Source organism: Centropristis striata, chromosome 4 (genome assembly GCF_030273125.1).
Source record: "Centropristis striata isolate RG_2023a ecotype Rhode Island chromosome 4, C.striata_1.0, whole genome shotgun sequence".
NCBI classification, from domain to species: Eukaryota; Metazoa; Chordata; class Actinopteri; order Perciformes; family Serranidae; genus Centropristis; species Centropristis striata.
In genome coordinates, this window is record NC_081520.1 from 10,475,143 (window position 1) to 10,501,425 (window position 26,283).

Genomic DNA, 26,283 nt, shown 5'->3' on the forward strand with positions numbered 1-26,283 from the left:
GCACACATGGACGCAGAGCCCAGTAACAGTTTACTCCTCTGTCCTATTATCCAGTGTAGATGTCCCACAAGATGCCGCACAACACACCTGCTGCTCGACTTCCTCTTCCATCAGTAACAGATTGTCTTCTTTTGTGGTCTTGAAGCTGTCGTAATGGATGAGGAGAGACTCATCAGAGGGTGAGAGTAACTCTCAGAGCTCTGCATTCCCGCCATTATATGTCATAAAGACATCGCCCCTCCAAGCTGTAATGGAGGTGCGATGATTGACTCTGGATGCAGAGGAAATAAATAACACACAGAGGCTTCTTTTTATTAACAAAGGAACAGGCAACTACAATCCCCGTTATCTACCCACTTTCTGGAACCGTGCAGCCCTGTTGACGTGCAGCACCATGACATGTCACGTGACCCATGTCATGTGATGCACAGCTGTGCTGTGGTGGCAGTGTGTTTTGCTCCATAGTCTGCAGTATGTTTCGTGATCTGTGGCATCTTTTTACAGCCGTCGTCAAAGAAATGATTAGCAGCCTTACTGAATGACTGTAGAGTTTAGAAAGAGTAGATGCAGATCTTTTATATATTTTTCTTCATAGTTCTGATTATCAGCAAGGGGAATTATTTACACTGTGGGTTTCTAATGATTGCATGAGGGAACGGCTGCTAATTGTTTAATTGTCTTGTTCTGTTTGTTCATCTGATGTCCGTCTGTCATGCTATCTGTAATCATCATAACGGCTGCATTTCATCTCGGATGGTGTGACGACTGAAATAACATTCGTTTGGGGTGGACATGCTGAATTTTTTAATAAATGCAGCTGTTCAATCTTTGAGCAAACTGTAAAGGATGTTAAGTGCAGGATTTTCTCATTAATATATTGATGTCAGATATTTGCATTGGACAGAAAAGTAGTGCAGATCTGTACTGTGCCATTTTGGATGTGTGGTGGTGATGAATATACTGAATTAATTAGCAGTTAATTTCAATGTGTTTCCAGTTTTTTCTTTTCGGTCAGACGCTTTGCTTTCTTGTTTGAATAGCACGGCAGGGACTTTGTTGTGCAGAACTCCATGATCACAAAAAGATTAGATTTTATTCCCAGGACTTTACTTTATCACGCATATTAGTGACGGTTTGTTCATTTTTGAACAGCGAATTCAGTGGCATAAAATAAGAGGATTATTGGAGTTATGTGAAAAATCCCCACTTGTGTGTAAAGACTTTTCTATGCGGTACAGACATTATACTTGTAAAAAACGACACCCTGATATTAAGTTTATGTGCCCTAACTGCATAAGAGACTGTTGCTTCATCACAACAACTGTTAATTGAGTAATCTGCTTACTGCTACAGTAGTGAGTGAATTTATTCTTTACATAGTTCAATCCTGAGTCTACATATAATAAGAAAGCTATCGACTTTGAAAAAAGCCTCAGAGACTAAACATCAGAAAGAATTTGTAAATGTTTATGTGGTTTGGGCTTTCGCCTGCCAAAAACAACAACATCTATTTGGGTTTTTTTAAAGGTGCCCAGTGGAGTTTTCTTGTAAACAAAGTTTCTGATCTTAAAGGTCTCATAACATAAAAAGTGAGATTTTCATTTCTTTTTTTGTGTGTAATAAAGCAGGTCTGTATGTAAATACAATATAAGCATCAAAGGACAAGCCTGTATTCAGAAAATTTGCCTTTAAACGAGCTGTCAGGACATCCCTAAGGTTGTGATGCCGCAACTATACTTGAGGTAGAAAGCGCCGGTACAGTCGTTCCCCGGCTGCAATGATTAAAGATATCAAGAGCTCAGATGCAGAAGAAACAGTAACACTGACCAATCAGAGCAGACTGGTCACTTTAATGTAGCGCTTCAGACAGAGGGTAAAACTTTGAACAACAAAGTATGTAAACATGTTAAAGTAGAAACCCAAAATACAATTATGAACCTGAAAATCAGTGTTAAAGCCTGTGTTGTTTACATCCATACATGGGGACTTGCTAACAGTCTTCTTCCCTGCATTTGTTGCAGAATTTCAGTAAAACCATTGGCAGGAGTATGTATGGCCTCACCTGCACATAAAAAATATTATAATGGTGGTCAAAACTCCATAGGGGACTAGTGCTAAGCTAATATTTATACTTTTTATAACCCTTTAAACTTGTCAGTTATTTTGTGGTGGATTTTTTTAGAAGAATAAGGAGCCAAGTTAAAGTTTTAATTATGTTATCCTCATTTCTGTTGTGAGAGCAATGCTTATAATGAAGCAGATGACAGAGAAAGCCTCTGTAAATCAGGATGTGGAATCGCTGTATAATGTTTGAGCGAAAACATCAGGATTAGAGAATACTTTAAGATGCATTTCAATCGTATAAGAAACCAAGACAGTCTGTGTTGCATCTCATATTCTGAGACAGATTAGCCAGTTATTGTCAGTTTGAAATCTCCCCTGCCTTTCATATTTACTGTGGTCTCGGGTTTTAAAGGTTAACTCGGGGAGAAACAAATTCATTCTGAAAAACCTCCCACACAAAATGTTCAGTGTCGGAAGACAAAAGCATTGTGCTCCGACTGAGAGTTAAAGGGATGCACAACGAACGGATTGAAGGAGATTACTGATTCACACAATAGAGAAGCAGTCGTACTGTACATTAAAAAGACAGGATAAAAGGAGGAAGTTCAAAAAGTGTTGCACACTTGTGGGTGCACGCCTGCGTAGAGCTATGTTTCAAATTCAAATTGGCACTTATCTGGGAATAGTTTTGTTTTTGTTTCTACGGCTATTAAAATTAAGTGTTTATATATTTATTTTAAAACTTTCATCAACTATTACGTGTGATATTCGGTTGTTTCAGTTCTTTGAAAGCATCCGCTGCGAGTCGCTTTAGATAAGTGTGTCTGTTTAATAAGTGAAAATGTAAATGAAGTATTTATCCATGCTTTGTACATTATCTACATAATGAATGTTTGGCTTATTTGAATACATATTAAACATTCTGCTTGACGCATTGGGTTTTCAAGCCGTAATTATCAGGGAATATTTTTAAACTGTAACTATACAGAGGCAAGTCATAGCAACAAAGGACTGATTATAAAACTTAAAAGCGCATTAAAGTTTGTAGTTGATTGTGCGATGGCACTTTATGTCTGTAATTTTTATGCTTTCGTTAAAAATTCAAGTTTCAGGACACAAATCTGCTTTTAAGGTCTGCTCTGTCTGACATCCAGATTGCCAATTAGAAATGAAAGACCTGAGAAAAGAAATGCATGTTTATTTTATTAAGTAATGAGATGCTTAAAGAACATTTGTAATTAATGTGGTGTGGCAGTGGTCTCGGCAGGGCATGTGAAACAGAGGAATGCTTTAAGCGTTGCGTGCCAATGCAGAGGGAGCATTGTTTTCTCCAAACACAAAAGGCTACTCATTTACAGCAGCACGCCTGCCTGCTCAGTAGTGGGGTGATGTAAGGCTTCCTTCACTAAGTCAGTTTTTCTGTGATGTGCTGGCACAGGCTCTGACGCTCTGCAGTTAATGACACAAGACGATGACAATATGCATAGTCATCAGTTTCAGCCAGGCGTCACCCTGTGAGTGAAACACCACCAGCGTTCTGTACATTTATGTGCTTTTAGTGATTTTTTTTGTTTTTTGTTGGTTTGTCTCCTCTTCCGCTGCATTGCCCTCTGCACGCTGATATTACAATTCATGTCAGAACAAAGAGCGAGGATAATTCTCTATGGAAGCTAGTAACAATGGGCTGGAAAAATGATAAGTCCCCGGGGAGCTGTCACCATATTGTTCTGAGCGTTTGCTCGGAGGAGTGATTGTGTTTTGGTGTCTTCCGTTCGGCACGCTCGCATCTGCTGCTATTCATTGTCCTTTTGTTTTAAACAAACACCTGTCACAGATATGACAGCGATACTTGTCAGCTCACTTAAACGCAGGAGCAGCTCTGCAGACGGCCGCGTGTGCGGATGAGGGTGATGTTCCAGACTATTAGCTTGCCTGTTTTAATTGGACTACTGCTCTTTCCCGGCACCATGGTGGTGTGCAGCCAACTGCTGTTTGTAATGATGTACAGTGCACTGTGTGTTTTACTGTGACAGTAGAGGACTAACAGCACTCTTAAGAGCACAGGGAAATTATGCTCACACAGTCAGCTTTGCATGTTATCCGTCCAATAAGTCTTGTACCGTCTCCTCTTTTTACCTGCTTCTTGTCAAAGCAGAAGGTGAATCAGTGGTATAAAGTACTTCAATTCAAACTCACTGTATGTTCTTTGTGTTACGTTTAAGCCACCAGCATTGATTATGAGAAGGTGTTTTTTAGATGTGAACTACTTGATGGTTTGATTCACTGTTTTGCCCTACACTTATTCCAGCAGATTGCTTTCATTTACTTGACATTTTCTTGCAGTTGCACCAGATGAAATAGCTGTTTACCATTTTCCTTGTTATGCTTCAGCACTTTTTCGCTGTGTGGGCTATCACATCTCATTGTCATGCTTAACATTTTCTCTTCAGCGTCATGAAATCCATAGAGCATGCTTTCCGAAAAGCTTTTCGTCTTGTGGGGTTGGGCTTTTCAGCATCACTGTGTAACTTGACGTGGCATGTTGACGTTCTAAATATTTGTCTGTTATTGGTTTGATTTGATCTGTGATGATGTGAAGTAATTCTGAATTCAGCAGAGTTTGAGGCGTAACCAACATGATTTTGATTATCTTGATGTGTGTGGTTTGATTTGCTCAGTAACTCTAAACTAAAATGTTGGTCTCATGTTGATCCCAGCAAGAAGTTAAGTGTGCTCTAAGTGTTCTGGTAATAACATACTATACTGCTATTTAATGAGAATACAGTGGAAACAACTTAAAGTGATCATAATTACAGTGTTCAGCCGATTATAAAGATCAAAAAGCTTGGGACCGAATCATTCCTTTACAAATGCTGTTTAAATAATTTGCTCCTGGTAAACAAGTACACATAGTTCAATTTGGTTCTTTTCATATGTGACAGCATGGAAAAACATTAAGCTCTTTTTTTTCAGCATTCAGAGCCTACAGTCCGTTTTCAGACCAGCTCTACTAACTGGTCTGAAAATGGACTGTTTGCTCCACTGAGTTTAACTGTATTTGTAAACAGCACAACACTGTTGAACTACAACAGGCTATGTTTTTTACAGTTGGCCCACTCTGCTGTATTATAGAGTATTCTTACACAATATACTAATCATTAGAAACAAAGGAAAAAGAATCAGTTGTAATATAATCATCTGCTTATAGCGATCAATTTGACTCAGACAGAAGTTATCACTATAAGAAGTTTCCACTGTAATAGTAAACCTTATTTATATAGCACTTATTATAACATAAAGTGCAGTTCAAAGTGCTTTGCAAGAGAAACAAATAACGACACGGGTATTAAAAACAAGACACACAGTGAGCAAAAAAAGTAAAATCCTGAAGAGATTTTCTTTAAAATAAAAAAGGATAATTCATGTAATAAAAACTAATTGCTAATGGTAAATGCAAATACATAACACAAGTGTGAGAAAGGTAAAAATGTTAGGAAAGTGTGGAATTAATTACCCATGAAAGCATATTTGTATTTTAGTGTGTTCCTAAGCAGAAAGCTGTTAAACCATACTTTTTGAAAATCATATTTTGGTGCATTTATCAATCCACTAGATGACTCAAGGTAACAGTGTGGAACATGCTTAGATTAGCAATCAAAGAGGTGTGAAGGTGCTACCGTTTAAGACCATAAAAACAAGTACAATAATTGAAATCAATCCTTAAAACTGTTGTTATAGTATATAAAATATGTAGTGTATACAATTATTGGTACTGTTACTTGATCAGTAACACATAAGAACTTAACTCCGATGGAGAGTAGACAGTAACTCAGCCCAAGTTCAATATTTAAATGATATAGCTCCGGTCAGTTAATGAATCTTTAGTGCATCTGTTCTAATAAGACTGAAATTAGTGCTTGTAGATTAATAAATATTTGCTGGCAAGGCGCTGTGCTATCATGTGTTTTTTAATGAATGAAAATTAAGTTATTCAACTCTTATTTTTGTCTATTTTAGCCTTGGGATATAATTTAAAGCTTAACGATGGGGGAAAAAAAAGTCTTCCTTTGAGTCTGTAGTACAAGCATTGTTAACATTCAGAGCAGAACATCTGACACAAGCCACCTGTAGGCAGAGATTTATTTCCAGGTGTCACATGGAGTGTAGGGAGCTGCAACAAAATTGCTTCTTTTAAACCCCTCATTGCTTATTGAGAAACTCAGCAAGACTTTATGAATACTAACTGTTGTTTTTTTGATTCAGGACAGGCTTTTTCATTGCATGAATAGACAACAGTGCCAGAGCAAATTCAGAATGATTGAGTTTTATATTCTCATTATTGCTTTAAGCCTCAAAATAGATTGTGGGTCGATAATTGCTGTACTGCTTTTACCAAACAAGCCGACATATCTCTGTTGTTGCAGCGTAATGGATTCACCTCTTCCCGATAAACCAATAACCTTCTTATCTGTACGCATTTTCGTTATCATGATGCCAATAGACTTACTTCTTTGAGGGTTAGAAGCAGTCTTGTTCCAGCATGCAGTGCAGAAAATACCACATCGTAGAAATACAACTGAAATACACTTTTTAAAAGAAAAAAAATCCTGCTGTCACAATAGGTTTCTCCGGAAGGGAAATACAAAGCATTCCTCTTAGTATATCTGCAGAGTTTCTAAATCATACATTCAGCTTAGGGACTGTGGATGTACGGAAAATAAACTGGACACTTAATACTTGCATGCAGTGTGCAGCGTCCCAGCTTTGCCTGGATAAGGATTACTTTCTAAGAATTGCTTTGCCTTTTGTTTGTTGTTGTGTCTCTGTCCTCCACAGGCATCATGGACTCGGCCCGAGCAACACAAGGTATTCTAAATGCATGACTTTTTTTTTTTTTTCCTACACCCATCCATCTTTTCATGTCAGGGGAGTCTAATTCAATTCTGGATGGATGCAGATCAAAATTCTTGATCGAATGAGGGTCAGGGAGCGTATGAACCCTGAGAAAGATGCCGAACAGGCCTGTCCGTCTGTATCTATTTGTTTTTTACTTGTTTGTTTCCAGATAAACTTATCATGCAGTAGACTACTTTAGCCTGTGTTTTTTTTCTTTCAGACCTTTAACCCGACTGCAGAAGTCAATACAAGAGTTATGCCTGCGCAGATATATTTTTTTCTAATTACTTTTTGCTAATAATTATTAGATTGATAGATTTTACATGCAGTTTGTCAACCTGTTTTCACTCAAAAACCGATGTTGTTGAGGTAAAACTTCTCAGATCTCTCTGTCCTCCCACCCACGTCTCCAGATCTCACTTGATCTGACGCCAATTCTTGATTATAACTTCAATATGTATTTTTTATCATCATAATTTGTTGGACCAAAGATGAATGAATATGTATTCGAGAGAAAATGAAAGATGTCTTTGTGCAGCAGCACACAGTATCAGAGCCAGGGACTGTTCCTGAAAGAAAGTGAAGATTGGCAAAGAAAGAGCTGCCTACTTAAGATTTTCTCCAACTTACTTCACTATCGAATATGTGTTTTACATATGTGAGAAAATTGGTGGGAAGTACCACTTTGCTATTTCCAGTATCAGTGCTGAGTGCACCTTAGAGGACAGTACAGAATCATCTTTTTGCCTTTCAAATGAACAGAAATTTGTGCTCTCATGAAGTGTGTCGTCGATGATCGGCTCATCACCGTTTTTAGGTGCAAGATCAAATGTTAGGCTTGCCATTGTTATTTATACTTTTGTACCATTTGACAGGAAATAAATCCATATTTTTAGACCATTTGGTTCCTCAAATAGCCGTGCTGTTTTATTTTCAAATTGTAGGGAGCTCTGCACATCAAGCGAATTGGTCTTTTCCTTTTGCTTCTCTCTCTAATAGTTTTGAGACTGCAGGATGCGAGGAAGAACCGTTCTCATCAAGCACATGCTGACAGTAATAGCTAGGTTTGTGTAAAACTGATTTAAACATAGTTGCACTGACGTATTTGTGCAGCAGCAGTAATTTACTGTTGAACAAGTCACACTTTTACCTAGAAAAGGGTATAATGCATTATTTAGAACATTTGGATTTGTGATTAGCTGTACAAATAAGCCAAAATCAAGAAGGATAAAAACAAATCAAAATCAAGTGCCAAAAGGAATAAGACACACAGCTTGAAAACAGTTACTTTATTTTATAAGACATATTATTTACCAACTGTGTCTCACAAATGATACCTCAGCAGCATATTTACAGCACATTCATGGTTTCAGGCTGTGAGTCAGTTTCACATAGACATGTATCAGGTAATAATATTTTTCACTTTCCCACATATAATGATATGGCATTCAGTTCACCTGCACTCTGAATTGATCAGTGTGTCTCTCTGCAAGATATCCCATTATACACCGCACAGGTCAGGAGTATGAGCACAGGGCAGTATGAGCATGCTGAGCATGTTTGTTGCAACAGTGTAGGCACCTGAGTGTTCATTTGACAAGCCACGGAAAGGAAGGTACATTCAGGGGAAGGTACATTTGTATGCAGGACCAGTTAAGATTTGGTGAGACATGAGTTTAACATGTCCTCAGTGTATCCTCAATTTTATGCTCTGATGTTCCAGCAGTGTCTCTCCCCTCTGCTGGTAAGGCTGCAGAAGCTGTTGGAGAGCTCTGCTGTCAGCTTGGTCTGATTTATTAGAGGAGCTTCTGTCGGAACGTCTTTATTTCCCTCCGCCATCTGTTTTATAGCAGGGTTTCACATAGACATGTAAAGTGGTTTGTATCTCTTTCTTAAAGGCAGTAAAGTCGACAAATAACGGATGCTTAATAAGGTTGTTTCCTATAGACAACAGCTCTGGCGCATCGTGCATTCATACTGAAAATCCATTGTTATAAAACATTAATGAATCACAACATTAAACTGTAGAGCAGCCATAATATTCCTCTGGTAGATGATATCCATTATGGGCTTCATATGGGGAATGAGAGGCTGTAGAGAAACCATCCGTATGCTGTTCTGGCTTTGGAGACATTTTGATCTCCAAAAAAGTAGGAGCCCACAATTAAAACGACTTGATATTAAAGCATACTGACTAACTAGGGCTTTGTGCTGGTACATAATGTGGCATGTTGCACAGATGCAAGAGTCAGAAGCAGTGCCACAGGGGTCGAGGGAGAATGCTTTCTGCACAGGGGTCAGAATAAAAAGAGTAGTGTGTTATGTAAGTGTCTCCCTGGTCCTGCTACCCGCTATGCATAATGAATGCCCCAGACATGCTTTGTCTATTGAATTTGAATACAAACTAACGAGGGTTTCTCTTACATGGCTGCCCAGACTGGGCCCTAATTCAATATGTGTAAAAGCATCCGTGCCATTGTTTCGCCTGCAGCTTGGATCAAAGCCATGGAAGCGACCAATAGAGAGGCTTACATATTTAGCTCTGCAGCACCTCCTGAAAGGAACCATTTACAAAAACACCAGAGCTTATCATATAAAAGAGAACTATAAAAACATGCATGTCCCAATTCCATAAAATAAACTTACTGAGTTTGAGATCTACTGTGCTCAGAGGGAAATTATCCTCCACTTCCTGTGCCATTAGCAGCATTAATTACCAGTAATGTTGAGGAAAATTAAAGCTCAGAATCTACATAATACATGTTTTAATTAGGAATATCCCGTTTGGGAAAATGTTTCTTCAAAAGAAAGAAATTTGGTCTCTCCGAAACTGAACACCCACAGTTTAGTGTCACATGACAGCAGCACCCACAACAACACAGAGTCGTTGACCCTGAAGGTCAGGGAGCCACTTATGTTAGGATGTTGTAACTCTGCATATCAAGTTAATGAAACCAGGTATCTGTAGAGCAGGAAGGTCACTTACACATCTCATTAGCCAGCTGTCTGTTGTTATTCCCCTGGTTTCAAATGCTATGTGACTGACTGGGCATGTGCCCTTCATCACTCAAACTGGGGCATGTGCTGGATGTGGGTTTAGAGAGCGTTGCAACACCAAAAAAACATCACAAGTGATTAACTTAAAATGTTATTTTACTGAAACAAATCTGATTGTGTGCAGTGACACTAAGCCCCGAGTGTCTTCAACATAAAAGTGCAAGTGTGGCATGTAAGGTAATGCTCTGCTGTCTCGCGTCATGCATCAGCATATTTCACGAGTTGGTAAGCCCTCCGCGTGAAAAGCTCTAGATGGTTTCTAGTGCCTTCTGTCATCTATTATTGATAAGCTCCCCTGTTCTGTCAACTGTGTCCTTATGTTTCCACATCTTTACAGAGTAGGCTGTGTCTTTTTTCATTAACGTAATGTCTCTTCTACTCATTAAAGACGGGGGGGGTTTTAAGCTTTTTATTTTCAGGTCGCACATCATTTTTGCAGAAATGTGCTCTGTAGATTTAAATGTGCAGTAAGGCAATGAAAAATAACTGATACAAATGGTTTTGTTTTTTTCCTAAACCAAGCTATTTTCTGCTCCCGTTTAGAGTCTGGATGGAAATGTAGTGGTGAGGAGTGATGCTCGTGTGTCCTCCCTCACGCTGAAGTATGTCAAGTACACAGACGCGGGTCAGTACCTCTGCACGGCGCGCAGTGCCATTGGAGAGGATGATCAGCTGGCATACCTGGAGGTCCGCTGTAAGTATTTCCTTCTCTCTTAATAGAAGTGCTTCGACCTGCAAAATGAGTGCACTGTAGTAAAAGTGACTTGCTAGTCATCCAACCTTTTTAACTGAACAAAATAACCATTTACAGATCTTAAAGTGCTCTTGAATTCACTCTCATTTAAAGGGGACATATTATAAAAAAACTCACAAAAACACTTTTTCAGTGCTTGTGCAAATACATTTTGGTAACTGGAGTGAGTGCCAACCTACAAACTCTGAAATAACGCAACACAGTCAGTTTTTGTGGGCTGCCTAGATCAGAAAACATGGATTTAATAAGCCATTCAGATTTAGCTCCCTTCCTATGTCACATGAGGCCTTATTACAATATACTGCACACCATCTGAGTATCTCCAACCACGGCTTGAGCACATGGGGCATATGGCTTTATGACAGAAAGCCTTCTGGGGGGGGCTTGTTTGTTTTTTGTTTAGTGGTTTTCAGTTGTAGTTTGCTTAGGTTTAGGAAAAGATCATGGCTTAGGACAAACATAGACCTAAACCTAAAGAAACTATCACTTTAGGGTTCACACTTTTTTAAGAAATATTTCTTGTATTTCCAGGACCTTTTCAGGACATTTTTGTGGTGTTTTTCTTGACAATACAGGACAACACTGACAGTCATAAAACTTACTGGAAGTCCTATTATTGACACATTTAACAAGTTTTATTTCACCTTGTCAATTCTTCTTTATGTTACAAAGTGGTCTGCCAGTATCTCTCTGTGTCAACCTGTCACATAGTCAACCCGTTAACCCCAATTTAGTTAGTCAAGTTTAAAACAAAATACCAGCTTGGCCAACTAAGGCAAGTGTGGAGCTAAAACACAACAAAAGCTTTGAGGACTACATAAATGATTTGCCAGGATATCTGGTCATTTTAATACATTTCCAGGTGTTTCCACAACCGGAAAACTAGTCTCTTAATTTCCAGGTTTTTGGGAACCCTGCACTTTAATTATCTCTGTGTTAGAAAGGCTTTGTGGCAGAAACATTTACATGAAGGTAGAACCTCTCCTAGAAACACTGACCAATCACAGCAGGTCTTTTTCTGGAGGGTGGCTTAAAGAGACTCACATTAAAATGAAGAGTTTTATACAGGGGATGAATAGAGGTATATTCAGACAGAATGAGAAAGAAATGTGTTTTTCAAACATTAAAGCTTCTAAACATGTTCTAGTGTCTAAGAATGAACCTGAACCTGAAAATATGCCTTTATCAGCCTGTTTTTCATGTGCTGTTAAAACCACAAAACCTAAAAGGATTTTGCAGGAAAGCTGTATTACATTCATCTTTTCCATTAGATGCCCCTAAGATCCAAGGTGCAGTGGCTGTGTATACCTGGGAGGGAAATGCTGTCAATATCAGCTGTGAGGTCAAAGCTCATCCCAACGATGTATCTATTGTGTGGCTGAGAGACGGACTGCAGCTCCCCAACTCAAACACCACCAACATTAAGATCTTCAGAAGTCCATCAGCAAGCTACCTGCAGGTAAACACACACACTTGTCGTCAAACTAAGAGTACAGTTGATAACAATGTGCACATATACACATGGTCCTTCCATGTGCTCTCACACACACACACACACACACACACACTTGGTGTCATCAAGATTTCATGAGCATAGACTTGAAGTGAAGGGGTTTTCTTTCAGCTCCATTGTGGATGGGAAAAAAAAAATCTGATGAATAATTCAGCAGCAGGAAAGCTCACAGCAACAAATAAAAATAGGCTACTCTAATGGACAAACAAAAAGGTCACCTTCAGAGTGTTTGACACACACGTTTGTTCATCTGTTTTGGTACACTGCCCTTCATATATTTGCTGTTTTTTTTTCTCCTCCAGATAACCCCCGAGTCTGAAAATGACTTTGGGAGCTACAACTGCACTGCTTCAAATGAGATGGGCACCGAGTCCAAGGAGTTCCTCCTCATTCAGGCCGGTCAGTGAGACTCTGTGATTCATTTTGATTGTATTAGTATTCAAAGGAGTGTTTGTTGACTTACACGTTCTATATATGCTTAGTAGAATAAGCAGTATTTAAGGTACATTTTATTGTGGCACATAAATTAAATTACAAAGCTTTTCCTGGCTTCGGGCTCCAGGAACAGATTTTTCACCCATATTTAAAACACATTAGACCAAACAATCGAGCACAACGTGAGATTACACAGAGCAGTGTTTGTTTAGATGGATGATAGATTTAGATGAAAAGGCGATGTAACCAACATCGGATAATTTAACGTTCCTTCCCTCTGGTTGTTTAGAAACTACAGCGGCTGGGAGGATTTCACTTAGAGTTAAAAGAAATGTAAAAACAGAATGTATTGGTGTGCACATCCACGGGTTTAGTGTGTGTGGATAATGAATTAAAAGACAATTTATCAAAGATACATTCAATCGTAGCATCAACTCACCACCAGCTGATACCGAAGACTGTATATTCACCTCCACATTAGACAAATGGAATAGAGAGCAGAGAGCTAATGGCACTCTTAAGCCACAATCTGAAGTAAATGAATTGAAAACACGGCATTCTTCCCTCGGAGCAGAACATGGGCAACCACGGTAATCACAGCGTGCCTTTTCATTTCAAAGATCAAAGTGATTCAATACAGAACTGTGCTCACATCAGAGTGTGTATTCTGAACCGCCACCAGTACTCTGATATGGCCAATTTCATCGTTTTAATAGTTTAAATATTGTCATTTTCTCACAAATAGAGTGCAGTGATGGTGGAACCAAAATGTGAATGTTTTTGTCATTAAAGCCCAACCCCAGCTGCATTCTTTTACAGATTTTTTGTGATGATGAATGAAACCTGAAAACGCCCACTAAGCCTTGGCGAAAAGCAGCAATGTAGGTTATCATGCTGTGAACACTAGCACCAACTGAGTCACTGTTAGCTGCGCTTACTGTGCACTACCTTGGAAGTCACGACACAGAAGACACTGCTGTGGCGCCATGTGGTTTCAAAAGTCACACAATAACACGCCGAACGTGGCAGTACAATTTGACCAGCAACTCCTGTGTTCTGCGGGGTAAAATTGCTGTTTTTGTCAATGGAGTCTGGTGGCTGAGAGGAAATAATAGATAACAGCGTCAGAAAGGGCTGTCTGACAGGAAGTAAAATATTCTCAATATAGAGTACACTACACTACTAAAGATTTGAATACATACTGCAAAGCTACAGAACGATATAAAAACCTCAAAGAAACATAAAATAATGGACCGTCACTAAAACTGACTTGAATAAATTGTCAATGAATTGTGTTCACTACAGGTCAGATATGTCCTCCAGAGATCCAAACATTTCCTTTTATACCAGTCGTGTTTGGATATGTACATTATACTGAAACATTACAGTATGCTTACCTGAATGAAAGGTATTGTAAATGCATCTAAAATCTTTCTTTTTCCAGTTCAAAACTTTGTCATAATCAAAATTTCTCAAAAGGTTTACCTTTCTTTGAAAGGTCTAAGAAGCAGCTCACTGTTTCCTGTTGGTTTTTATGCAGTTATCATAATTTAAAGGAATACTGCGCAGGAATAAGTGGCCTCTAGTGGTAAGGTTGCAGATTGCAACCAAATGAATACTCCCCCATTCACCCCTCCCTTGCTTGTTGCAGAACCTACAGTGACCATCAGGTAACCTTAAACGCGCAAAAGGCCTTCTTTGTTCCCGTTCCTGGCTACTAAAGAAACATGGTGGTGCAACATGACAGAGGACCCGCTCCCTATTTATGCATGAAAGGCTTATTCTAAGCTGACGAAAACATAACGATTCTTAGATTCAGGTTATTATACACAAATGAAAACATAACTATGACTATTATATTTCATTAATTCGAGTAAATCCTGCACGCTGCTCCTTTAAGACTGACTTGGGATCAGCTCACTGTTCATAGTTGGATCATTTTATTGTTTTCTTCCCTATCTTTTTATTTTTCTGAGGTATTCAGAGAAGCAGCATTAATTTATCAAATCATACATTTCTTCCGAAGCAGAAGCATGGCTGTTAGGAGCTGTGAGTTCAGTCTGTTAGTGTAATGGAACAATGGAGTCTGGCATGCTGCAATCTTACAGTTTTTATTGAAACCACACTGCATTTCCTTTACCAGAGGTGCCATCAGCTCCATCCATCAGCGAGGTGAGACCTTTCTCCACCACAGCTCAGATTCAGTTTGAGGAGCCTGAATCCACTGGAGGTGTTCCTGTGCTGAAATACAGAGCGGAGTGGAAAGCTCAAGGCAGGGGCAGCTGGGTGCAGCGCATCTACGAAGTCCAAGATGGTATGAACACAAAACATAACAGAAATGATGTTGTTGTTCGGCAGAAATGTGAATTTTTGGGGGGTGAGGATTTCAAGCCAATTTGAATAATATCAAAAAATGTTTGAAGGCTCTTCTTTCATTTACTGCATAACACTGGAACACACAGTTAATTGCTTTAAATGCTTTTATTAGGCAATTTTGCAGAAATCTCCAAAATCCAAAAGTTTTTTTATACTAAATAAAAGCATGGATTTTTATATGGTGTTCCTCAAGATTTTGGTGTAATAATGTGTTTTTTGAAAGGATTTTTGACAATTTTTTAAGATACATTTTTGAGTTTAAGAAAAAGGTAGACTTAAGCACCAAATCTGTGTAACAAATGGTATCAACCCAAAAGTTGCTGCATTAATTCATGAGACATAAGCCATGTTTCCACTAAGGGGAAAAGTGGCCACTGGGAAAGTCTCAGGCCACACCCTCTCAAAAGTCTCTGCATGTCCCCCTTACAAGTTAGCTCCCAGAGGGATTTACGAGACTTCGGAGTTGACGTATGGTTAACGACTGTTGCGTAATCGCTTAGCAACAGTTTCAAACGTGACACATAGGTGACGGATTAGCCACGGGAGACGCAACTGTGGCCGCCGTTGCTAATTGTGCACAACGTCAGCAGCTGATCATAAAGAAAGCAGCATGGCTAATTATGTACAGCATCTCCGCTGATCATAAACATAGCGATTGTGAATTAACCGGCATCGCTTAGTGTGCATAAATGTCCAGTGCTTGTTGTAAACAAACAGAGATCCCTAAGTGAACACCTCCTGTAGCAGCAGCACATACACACTGTACTGCTACAGAGCTAACTGTTAGCCTATTAGCAATTTGCAGACTGGACGCTAAGGGGTTAACATCCCCTCTGGCTCTGCAGCTGGGAGAGACTGCTACAGGAGGACTGTGCCGCTTCGACTCGTTCTTACTCTTCTTAACGAGCTGCGGGGGCCGGCGTCTCGTTAAGAAGAGTAAGAACAAGTCTCCAATAACACCAGAAAAAGTCGCTGGATTTGTCTCCAGTCGCTTTCTTGAAAAATAGTCGCTAAGGGGGTCTGAAAAGTCGGTAAATATAGCTATATAAGTCACTAAGTTGGCAACAGTGCTTCTCCGGCTTTTACAAATGGCGTGTGTTGTTGTTGCATAGAGTACTACGTCACATCCTGCTTAGTATGTCACATCCCGCTAAGCGATCTATCCAATCAGTAACCAGGCTTTTCTCAGGGGAGAAAATTGGCCCTGCTCTTCGACAGGGACGAAAAAAGTCCCGAGAAAAGTTCGCTCCGGACGGCTCGTATTCAAATTAGGGGCTTTCCGGCGAGTGAGACCTGCCTCATTCCGGGTATTGGGCGGTAATGGAAACAGCCCTATAATTGAGCATGGTGATGGCCATATACTCATATCATCATGTTCTAAACCCTTATACACTCAAACTAAAGTCTTGACAGATGAAGCTTAAATAAATCTATGTTAATCTAAATGAATCTATTAATGTACAGTTGGTCTTTAGGGGTTAATAATATATAGAAAGTAATCCTAATTCCAAGGTTATTCTTTACATGATAGCAGCTATGAAACAGCTGTCAGTTATTTCGGTTTCTGTGTATATCAGGGTTTAGACCTTTTAGACCATCTCTAAATAGATTTATCTGTTTAAACATTGTTGGAATGAAACGAAAATGGAGCTAATCAGTGTTTACTCGCATTGGAATTAATTATGCATGTATTGTTTGAACTGGGGCTGTGTTTGTTTCACCGCTAATCAAAATTATCAAGGTGTTCTCAACGGGGATTGCACTGCCGCTGATATTTTGTAACAGGCTACACCGGTGAGGCGACCATCACAGGCCTGAAGCCAGAGACCAGCTACGAAGTGAAGTTGTCAGCCATCAACGGCAAGGGTGAAGGTGAAAGCAGCCCCGCTGAGTTCTTCAAGACGGAGCCTGTCCGTAAGTGGCACATGTTGCACCGTTTACAGCACGCTGTCGAGCTTCTGACGCACCCCTGTCTGCACAAACACATTACCTGAAGACCTTTGTGCTTTGTCTTGGAATAAGAAGTGCTTGTCTATCCCATTACTGGTCTGTAAAAACTCACTGAAGTGCAGTCAGCCGCTGGAGAGCAACACACAAGTCGGCAGTGTTTGGACAGTGTCACAAAAGCTTCCAACAGTGTCGTCTTTTCAGTCCCAAGTTTGCCTTCTTACGAGTTTTTTGTTTGTGTGTTCAAGTGTAAAACGGCCAACAGGAAGTAACTCATTGACCTCCTTTTTTTGTTTATTTAGTTACATGGAGGGACTTTGAAAGATTAAAAATTCAGTACACATATTTACATAGAGTCAAATTGGTTTAACACCATCCTGCTATTTAACACATGAAATTGCATTGTGATTTCATCACACAGGTCGCTGTTGGATTCAGTGGCACAATCATTTAAAATCCACAGTTTTATAGTATTTTATTAGGCTCATTATGTGCTTGTGAAACCATAAATTAGAATATGAAACAGATAGCTATTCCCCAGTCCTTTTAAATAGCATCCTTGTAGTGAAGCTTGAACCCATTATTTAGTTTTTAGCCCCCTCTGTTGGTTGGGGAAACACATTTTACACCCTGTAGTCTTCACATTGTGCCTGTTGACTCGTAATTGATCCCATTTTCACTGTTGGGCATGATTCAATGTTGTCTACATGCTGATCATCTCCCCATGTTTTTTTTGTTTTTTTTTTCTATAATTTTAATCATCTTTCTTTATCCATTTTCTCATCCGTCTGTTGTATCCATCAGGCCGCACTTACAAAAGTAAGTGCTTCATCTCTTTTTGCTCAGCTGTTTCTCACTGACTCCGTGGTTTGAAGTGCTGTTTATCAGTATCAAATAAGAAAAAGACAGAGAAAAATTGCTTCTGGTATTAGTTTAATTTCATACCTATTGACACATCAAGATAAATATGTATGTGTTTTTTATTAATATGCTTCTGGAGTATTATTTCATCTTTGTTTTGACTTCACTGTCTCTCAACAACGGAAGCCATGGCAAAATCAATAAATCAGTGTCTGTTCTGTTATTAAAAAGTACATTATTTATTGACTTAAAGCAACTACAAGGAGTTTTAACTGGTTATGAAACGGTTTCAATGTAATACTCTACATGCCTCTTTATCACCTACATGAGCAAACAAGATTATCAAAAATACATTGGCTATTTCTCCAGGTTTGATTTCCTGTGAAATCAGATTAAATGGTTTACTGCATGCAGACTGGAAGACCCTTTGAAGTAGAAGAGAGATTTTTGAGAAAAAGAAAAGAATTGAGCAAAGAGCAAAAATTAGGAAAGGCAAGAACATGAGTCGGTCCGTCAACAGATAATTATGTGATTTTAAAGGATTCTTAAATCAACCCTCTTCATCCTACACAGGTTTGTAATATGTCTTTTTTATTTATGAAATACACTGCAAGACATAGTTTTGCACCAATATATACATTATGTTTGTGGCTAAATACAAAGTTTACTTTGATTCAGCATTGTTATGGAGTAGCTATCTTACTCCATACATTGTCATATTAGTTATTAATCTTACATAGCTGCAAATAATAGCAAGTGGCTGTGCATCCTGCAAACAGCTGTAAAACGAGTGTTAAATAAGTTTCTTTCAATCGCTTCCAAAACTAATGCATATGCCAGATTATTATCTTTACGACATGAGGCCATGGTGCTCATGGAAACACTACCACCTTTGTCCACAGGGGGCGCCAAAACCCACACAGAATTAAAGCTCCTTGTAGCTGCTTTAAAATGGACTTTTCAATTATTGCTAATTCAGGGCTAAGACAGCAGGTTAAATCAAGTGTTTTATTATTTTGTTATTTTGTAATCGCAGTTTATTCAATCGAACAAACGATGTTTGACGTTTGTTGAGATATTGACTTAAAACTAATATTAGTACCGTATTTTCTTTGAAATACAATTTTTAAAAAACAAACAGCTTTTCACTTTTTGCTGCCTTTGAAGCTGTGTCTTCGAACAGCCTTACAGTTTTTGTGTGCTGCCTCCGTCTCATTCTAACCTTAAATGTGGCAGTCATTAAATAAAATGTTTTGCTTTCTCTTGCTTCTCTGGTGCAGTCTGGCAGAAATATGTCTTGCTAAACTCTGCAGTGAAGTGTTATTACAGATATTCAGGTAGTCATTTGTGCAGACAACTGATTCGTTTGCCTGATATCTTCTCTTTTATGTCCCTAGACGACATTTTTCATTTTTTCACTGAAGACACAGGTTTGTTCTGTAGAGAGGATAATAGACGATTAGTTTCTTAATGCTGTAGCTGTTTCTATCCCTACAGGATAACCCCCATCACCCCTACTGATTAGCTGCATTTATATTAACTTAAGCAGCGCAAAATGTGTATATTTTTCTAGAAACTGTGACCTTCTCTGGCCTGATTATAAATGCAAACTCCTCTGTGTCTCTTACCTGTAGATCCTATCTCACCCACATTCTTTGAGTTGGCAGCTGAGTTATCCAAATATGAATATTAATATCATTTTGATTTGCAGCCTGTGAATTAATTGGCTTTATAACAGTATTATGATTTAACGCCAAATCTCTAAATTTCAAAAACAGCATATATTGCCTCCGGCTCCAGCTTTTTTAATGCACAGTGTAAAGCATGGGCGATTTGGGAATGTTTACATTTGGATTAGGCCATTTAGAGGTGATTAATCAGTTACATTGCAAACTATAAAGTCTCTAAAGTCAAGAGCATAAAGCTGTTAGATGTACACTGCACTTTTCACATTAAGTTATTGTTTGTTTGTATGAAAATCTGTGTTGTGATTCCACATCTTTCTGTTTTAGCTTGTCGCCAGGTCATTTACAGCTTTTTTTGTCCTATACCTGTTCCTGTGTTCTGTCTTTCATGTCCTTCTTCCTCTTTGAACCACTCACGTGTCATTTAATGTGACTGTTAATTGGCATGCATGGTTCTGATGGTCCCCCTCCACTCTGCAGAAGGTAACTTACTGTTGCAGATTGTTTTTTTGAAAGAAGACCCCCTCACTTTAGTTGGAGGATCCCCTCAGTTAAACAAACTGCACATTAATTGCTTCTATGCAATCATGTAATACACGTCTACCTCAATCCCATTAATCAGTCATGTAGACATTTGCCTCAGCAGGATAAATGAGAGAGAGCCAGAGCTGTCTTCACGGTAATATATAACAGCCAAGAGTGTTTAATATCAGCATCACTCGGATGGTATTGATGGCTTGCTACCTAAAGGGATGTTACCTCTCTTCCCTATAGGATGTGTTCCAATAAATCAAGTGTGTAATAAACACAGTTTCCTCTTATCACAGGAGAATCATTATCAATGTCTACCTCCACATACCTGCAAAAAAAACTGCCCCCACCAGCAGTTTGCTCTGGTTCTCAATCATGGATTTGTAGTATTCATGCTGAGAGCAATAGCTACCCTGTGCATTGTATCCCACATATTGTTTATCATGTTTAACCTTAGGCTGCATTCAAGGCTCAATTAACTAACATGGACCAATGTAAGCGTGGTTTTGAAGGAAAGCAATATTCTGAGTCAGAGTAAGAACTCTCTAACCGTTACACACCTTGAACTAATACTTTATATATGTGGCACTTTTCTAAACCAGGGTTACAGAGCGCTTTATAGTTACAAGATGAAGAACATTGCATAACAATTTCAATTGAAGAAGGAAGCATCAGATGCTTTGGAGAATAAAGAGGTCTTGAAACACTAATCGCAAATTCACAAAGAATTGATTGTACCATGAGTTGCACACCACTTGCACCATCTATCTGTCTCATCTCAAGGTCCGATTCACAAAAGATATTGTGTGAATGATGTAACATCGCCAACACGCCCATAATGTTTTGCAGCTGATTAAAATTATCCATGTAGCAAATTATAAATGTTTCTTTTGTGGTAATGGCGAGGGACAAAACAAATTTTCTAAATTGGACTGTTTTTGCAGTGAGGCTAATTTGAATATAAAGTGGCCAATATTGCCTTAAATGTATGCATGTTACCTAATTTAAATACTAGCAAATAGCACAGGAGCATCAAGACACTATTTTCTTGGTTGCATTTCATTGCATTTGTCCTTTTTGTGCAGGTTTAGCGGCCAGAGAAGCAGTGCAATGCTATTGTGAATTTGCCTGCCAGTGTTTGATGATCTGAGGCAGAATGAAATGGAGCCAAATTGTGAAACAATTGAACAGTTATTGATGGGATTTTGATTTCAGCGCCAGAGTCCTACTGTAGTTAGTAATAATGCCGCATAATGCATCAGAAATTATCTGTAGACGTGCAACAGCTTTGGGGCTTAAACAAGAATACAGGGCATTACAATAGTTAAGAAGTGAGGAGACAAAACAATGGATGGTCTCTTCAAGCTGTTTGAAAGACGAGGCCGAGTACTTTGTCAGTGTTTCTTAATTAAATGACAGGACTGAATTACAGACTTAAGATGCTTCTCCGAGTTAAATTGTAAATTGTAAAAAACTTTTTGATAGAAGTCTACAGCAGGGGTTGATGTGAAATTTCAAAAAGACAAGAAGCGTTTTGTTTTAAGTTTTCTGAAGATAGTTGGGAGACATCTAGGCTATTATCTCATTCAGAGAAAAGAACTCAAAATTCATAGATACATTTATCATTGATATAGCAAAGATAAGAGACAAAGAGATGGATAATGTGTTGAAAAAGGGAGAATAAGACAGGTCCCAGGATTGATCCAAGAGGAACTCCACAGGTCAGAGGAGCACAATCACACGATTAGATAAATTAATCTGTTGTCTAACATTTTTGTCTTAATTATTGAGTGTTATGTCAACTGTTTAAACAATGATTGTAGAAATCAGATGTGGGAGGTTAAGACAGTGCAAACATAGTTGGGTGCATTACAAGTTTACAGCACAAACATTTCACCGTGTGGTTATCAGGTACATTTATTTATTATGCTGTGAAATGCCAATCTTACATAGACATTTCATTAACAACATTTTCCCCTGAAGCCGTGTATGACACTATGGGAATGTCACTCAGCAACTCGGACTGAATCAGATAAGCAGTGTCATTTTGTAATTAGTCTGACTTGAGATGTGTCATCTTGAGGCAAGAGATTAAAGAAGGGCAAGTGACTTAAAAGGACAACAACAAAGAGACCAGTTTTAAAGTTGTGACTTTTATTTCTAAGCACAGTTTTCATTTTCTTTGCTTTACAATTTTAAAGCTACTGACTGACAGAATCTTCTCCCACTAAAATAACCCTGTAATTCTCTGCATCATTTTAATTAGTCTTTGTATAATCTCTATCTTGCTCCTGTGTGCCTGTAGGGAATCCCAATCCTCCTAAGATCGAAGGGGCACTTCAACCCAAAGGCAACTCCCTCAAGGTCAGCTGGATCAAGCAGGACGATGGCGGCTCGCCCATTTTACATTATCTTGTCCGCTACAAACCAGTGAGTATGGAGATTAGAGCTTAAATGATGAGTCTGTCTTTGATAAACAATTGATCATTAATTCAATTTTTTCAGCAAAATCACAAAAAATTCTTTGCTTCTAGGCTAGCCTGAATATCTTTGGGTTTTCTGGGAAATTGTGTGGGCCATTTTTCACCATTTCTCTGACATTTTATATGCAAGATAACTGGTAGCATAAAGGTGCAATATGTTGGAATCCAGGGGATCTATTGGCAGAAATAGAATATAATATTCATAATTACCTGAAACTAAGAATTGTTCTGTTTTAGCTAGCATTATGTCTCCAACAGGCCCCATTTATTCTGGTTAAAGTTGCTCAGTTGCACATGAAGCCAAAAATTATGTCCATGTATAAAATTACCAGGACCTTCAGCACTGCAAGGCCCATAAATCAAGCACAGAAGCATTTTCTTTAACCTCACCTCTGAGCAACCTGATCTTGGGCAGGATCATTCATGAACAGAGAAAGGAAAATAACCAAGCATTTGTCTGTTAGTAAACTTAACAACTTTTGGAACATAACAATTTAACTTAGTGCTATTTACATGTTCGTACTGCAAAATTGATGTACCTAAAAAAAATGATCTGCTGAAAATGTCTCAGTGTATGTCTATGGGAAATGCTTTCAATCCACTATGTCAAATTGGCTTCAAGCACAGTGCTGTTCCTGGAAGCTGGAGTCCGCCATGTTGCACCTCCATATTTTTATAGTAGCCCGAAACGGACAAGGCTCCAGAGAGAGCCATTTCTGTTTTTACATTATATGAAGGCCACTTAGTTCTTAGACTCACCTGGAAAATGAAGGGTAAGGGGAGGGGTATTTAGTTGGTTGCAATCTGCAACCTCACCACTAGATGCCACTAATTTCAACATGCTGCTTCTTTAATTGGCAGATTAATGATCAATTAAAATAGTTAGTTCCAGCCCTATCTTCTAATATCTTCAATAAAATAACTTAACATCAGAACTGTTATTTTTATTCCTGTTGTGTTCAAGCCTTCATATTAATGCATGCAGAGCTGAAATTATTTGGTGAATAATGGATGGACAGAAAATGAATAAAATTATAAAACTATTCCGATAATTGATTAATTAATAGAGCAAATTTGCAAGCAAAAACATTTTGATGGCTTGAGCCTCCTCAAAGATGAGAATGAGTTTTTACTTGTCTTGCATCAAACTGTTGGTTGGATAAAAATGGCATATCTGTGGTTTTCACCTCATGAAAAGTTGATTATTAGTTAATCTTGTCTAATGTTTTTTAGACTAAATGATTAATAACTTTTTCACCCTAAAACCATGTACTGTATTTCTGTGTGTGTGTGTCCTTAGATACAGTTGTCAGAGTGGAAACCAGAAATCCGACTTCCCAGCGGCAGCGAGTATGTGGTTCTTAGTGGGTTGGAGTGGGACACAGAGTACAATGTCTATGTGGTGGCAGAGAACCAGAAGGGCAAATCCCAGCCAGCTACCATGTCCTTCAGGACGTCCACAGAGCCAGAAGCCATCCCAGGTACCCTCCCTCATGTCACCAGCACTAAACTGGAACTAAACAGCCAGAAAACTGATGAGCCAAACTCAAAGCTCAAAGCCAGATCGTCACATTCTATTTTTAACTCTCTAGCTCTAAAAGGTGAATGACAACTAAATAAATCTACAGGGAAAAAAAATAGATTTCCTGGACGGCAGTGAGCCAGAAATGATTTTCCGGCTGAATTTTCTCACTTTAAAGTTTTGACAGCCTTTACTAAATGAGCTTGAGTTTGCGCTCGCAGAACTGGGACAGGCTCTTTCCACAGAGGATGAAATGATTTCCCCTGAATGATTGTAGTTTTCCTTTAGCTTTGTTTACTGCTAAAACAGCAGCTAGAATGGATAGTTTGTCCCCGTGTGGAAGCAGCCTTTAAATTGACCCTTGATAACCACTGATTAACTTGCACCTTGAGGTCTTAACTGCAGCTGAAGGTTTATACCAACCGCACACAAAAAAAACCCCACACAGCTTGTCAGGTTCCCTTTAGGTGCTAGATGCTGCCGAGTGCTTTGCTGAAACATCGCAACAGACCATTACGTCTTCCTCTCACTCCTTTTCTAATTCATTTTCCAATCTAAAGCATTTCCCACTCACCCACCACTGAGTCACCATCTAGTCCACACGGTGTAGTTTTCCCCTTTGTGCTGTGCTTTTTGCTTTGATGTGTTGCTGTATTTTTTTTCGTCCCTCAATACAAGAAATCTTTCTTTTTTTTTTCTTTCTTTTTTTTCACTTTTAATTTTCAGACCTGACACATTTTCACTTTCTCTCTTCCTCTGTTCTCCCCGCCCTTCTCTTTTTTTCCTCTTTGTTTCCCTTCATTTCCCCCCCTCTTCCTGTCCTGTATTCCCGTTCTCTCTTTTGTCCCCTCTCTCAATGTTCCTGCTCTCTTGCCTGGTCCTGGACATTGGTGTGGTCGACCACGTGAACATTTCTCGTCTCGCCCTGTGTGCATTTTGGTGTGGTAGGGGTTTTGCTGCCCCCCATCTCCTCAGCCAGTCAGGGCTGTTCATCTATGACATGCACTTTGGTCTCACTCATCCTGTCCCTCATCACCGTACTCCTGCTCTCATAGTTTCCGTGGGGAATTCACACCATAACTGTAGAGGAGAGCTTGCCTTTCTCTGGCCTGGCTGTCTCTCTGGACGCTTTCACTCCTTAAAACAGACTTTGTCCATGACAGACGTGTCTCTGTTATGGGTGAGAAAAGGGTGCTGTGTAGCTTCAGAACAGACCAGACAGACTTGCTGAACCAAAGGCAGTGGAAATCCTTCGCCTCCCACAGATTCACTCTTCTCAGCATAAGCACAGCTAGTCATCAGCACTAGACAACAGAGAGGACTGCCAGTTTACAGTAATGAACAATAGTGGAATTGAAATGAGGTTATTTTAAAAAAAAATTAGCACTTAGAAGAGAATGGAGGCTGAGTGCCGGGCCTCTCCGTTTACATAAACACTGTATTATATTTGTTAATCGCTCACAAGATTATGCATATCTACTGTAAATGTTTGTAACATTAACGTTTACATTATTGAAAACAGAAACACCTAACTGAGAACTGTTTGTAATAATAATATTGGAACACTTTGACAAGCTCGATACAAAATTATAGCAAGGAAACTGTTATTTTTGTGCTCTTTACTAAAAAATGTCTGGATATAGTTTCTCATGCATGTAATGTGTATCAAATATCATTCAAAAATACCTGTTTTTATACATTTATATTGGAGGGTGCTTTACTCAGCTGCATTTTATTCTCTAGCAGTTTGATTAATTGTTGTTGGTATCTAAAGAGTTAAATGTATCCCGATGCAGAGAGGATATTTTAGGGAGTTGACTTGACACGCACAGTGAAGATGCATTTTAGTCTATTTGTGATATTTGGAAAAGCCTTGCATTCATTTTGTCCATAAAATATCCTGCATTCCTGGGTAACTTGCAACACCATGTATGCTTCGGTTTGCTCTTCTTCTAATACCAAATAAATGGGTTGAATATATTTCTAGAAATACTTTTTATGTGTTTTTAACGATAGCCATTATAAGAATAATTGAACACGAGTCAACACAAACATCACACTGCATCTAAATTCATGGCGAGAAAACTAGAACGTCTCAATGCTCATGGCAGGTGAGTTGTTTATTGTTTTATGGAAGTATTTGTGGTTACAGTAGCATA

At 38.9% G+C, this 26,283-nt stretch overlaps 1 protein-coding gene across 6 annotated transcripts in view; it reads left to right on the top strand.

Annotated features, from left to right (window-relative positions):
• Positions 1-26,283, top strand: part of ncam1b (neural cell adhesion molecule 1b) — an 82,125-nt gene that overhangs the window by 47,562 nt on the left and 8,280 nt on the right. For 3 of the 6 annotated variants that reach the window (XM_059330977.1, XM_059330974.1, XM_059330975.1), the window contains 8 exons: positions 6,901-6,930; positions 10,561-10,711; positions 12,043-12,230; positions 12,587-12,683; positions 14,863-15,033; positions 16,881-17,009; positions 22,425-22,549; positions 23,903-24,083. In XM_059330977.1, coding sequence (XP_059186960.1) covers positions 6,901-6,930; positions 10,561-10,711; positions 12,043-12,230; positions 12,587-12,683; positions 14,863-15,033; positions 16,881-17,009; positions 22,425-22,549; positions 23,903-24,083 — 1,072 coding nt within the window. Of the gene's footprint in view, positions 1-6,900; positions 6,931-10,560; positions 10,712-12,042; positions 12,231-12,586; positions 12,684-14,862; positions 15,034-16,880; positions 17,010-22,424; positions 22,550-23,902; positions 24,084-25,072; positions 25,931-26,283 lie in introns of those variants that run through there. The other 3 variants (XM_059330978.1, XM_059330979.1, XM_059330976.1) reach the window with 3 other exon arrangements.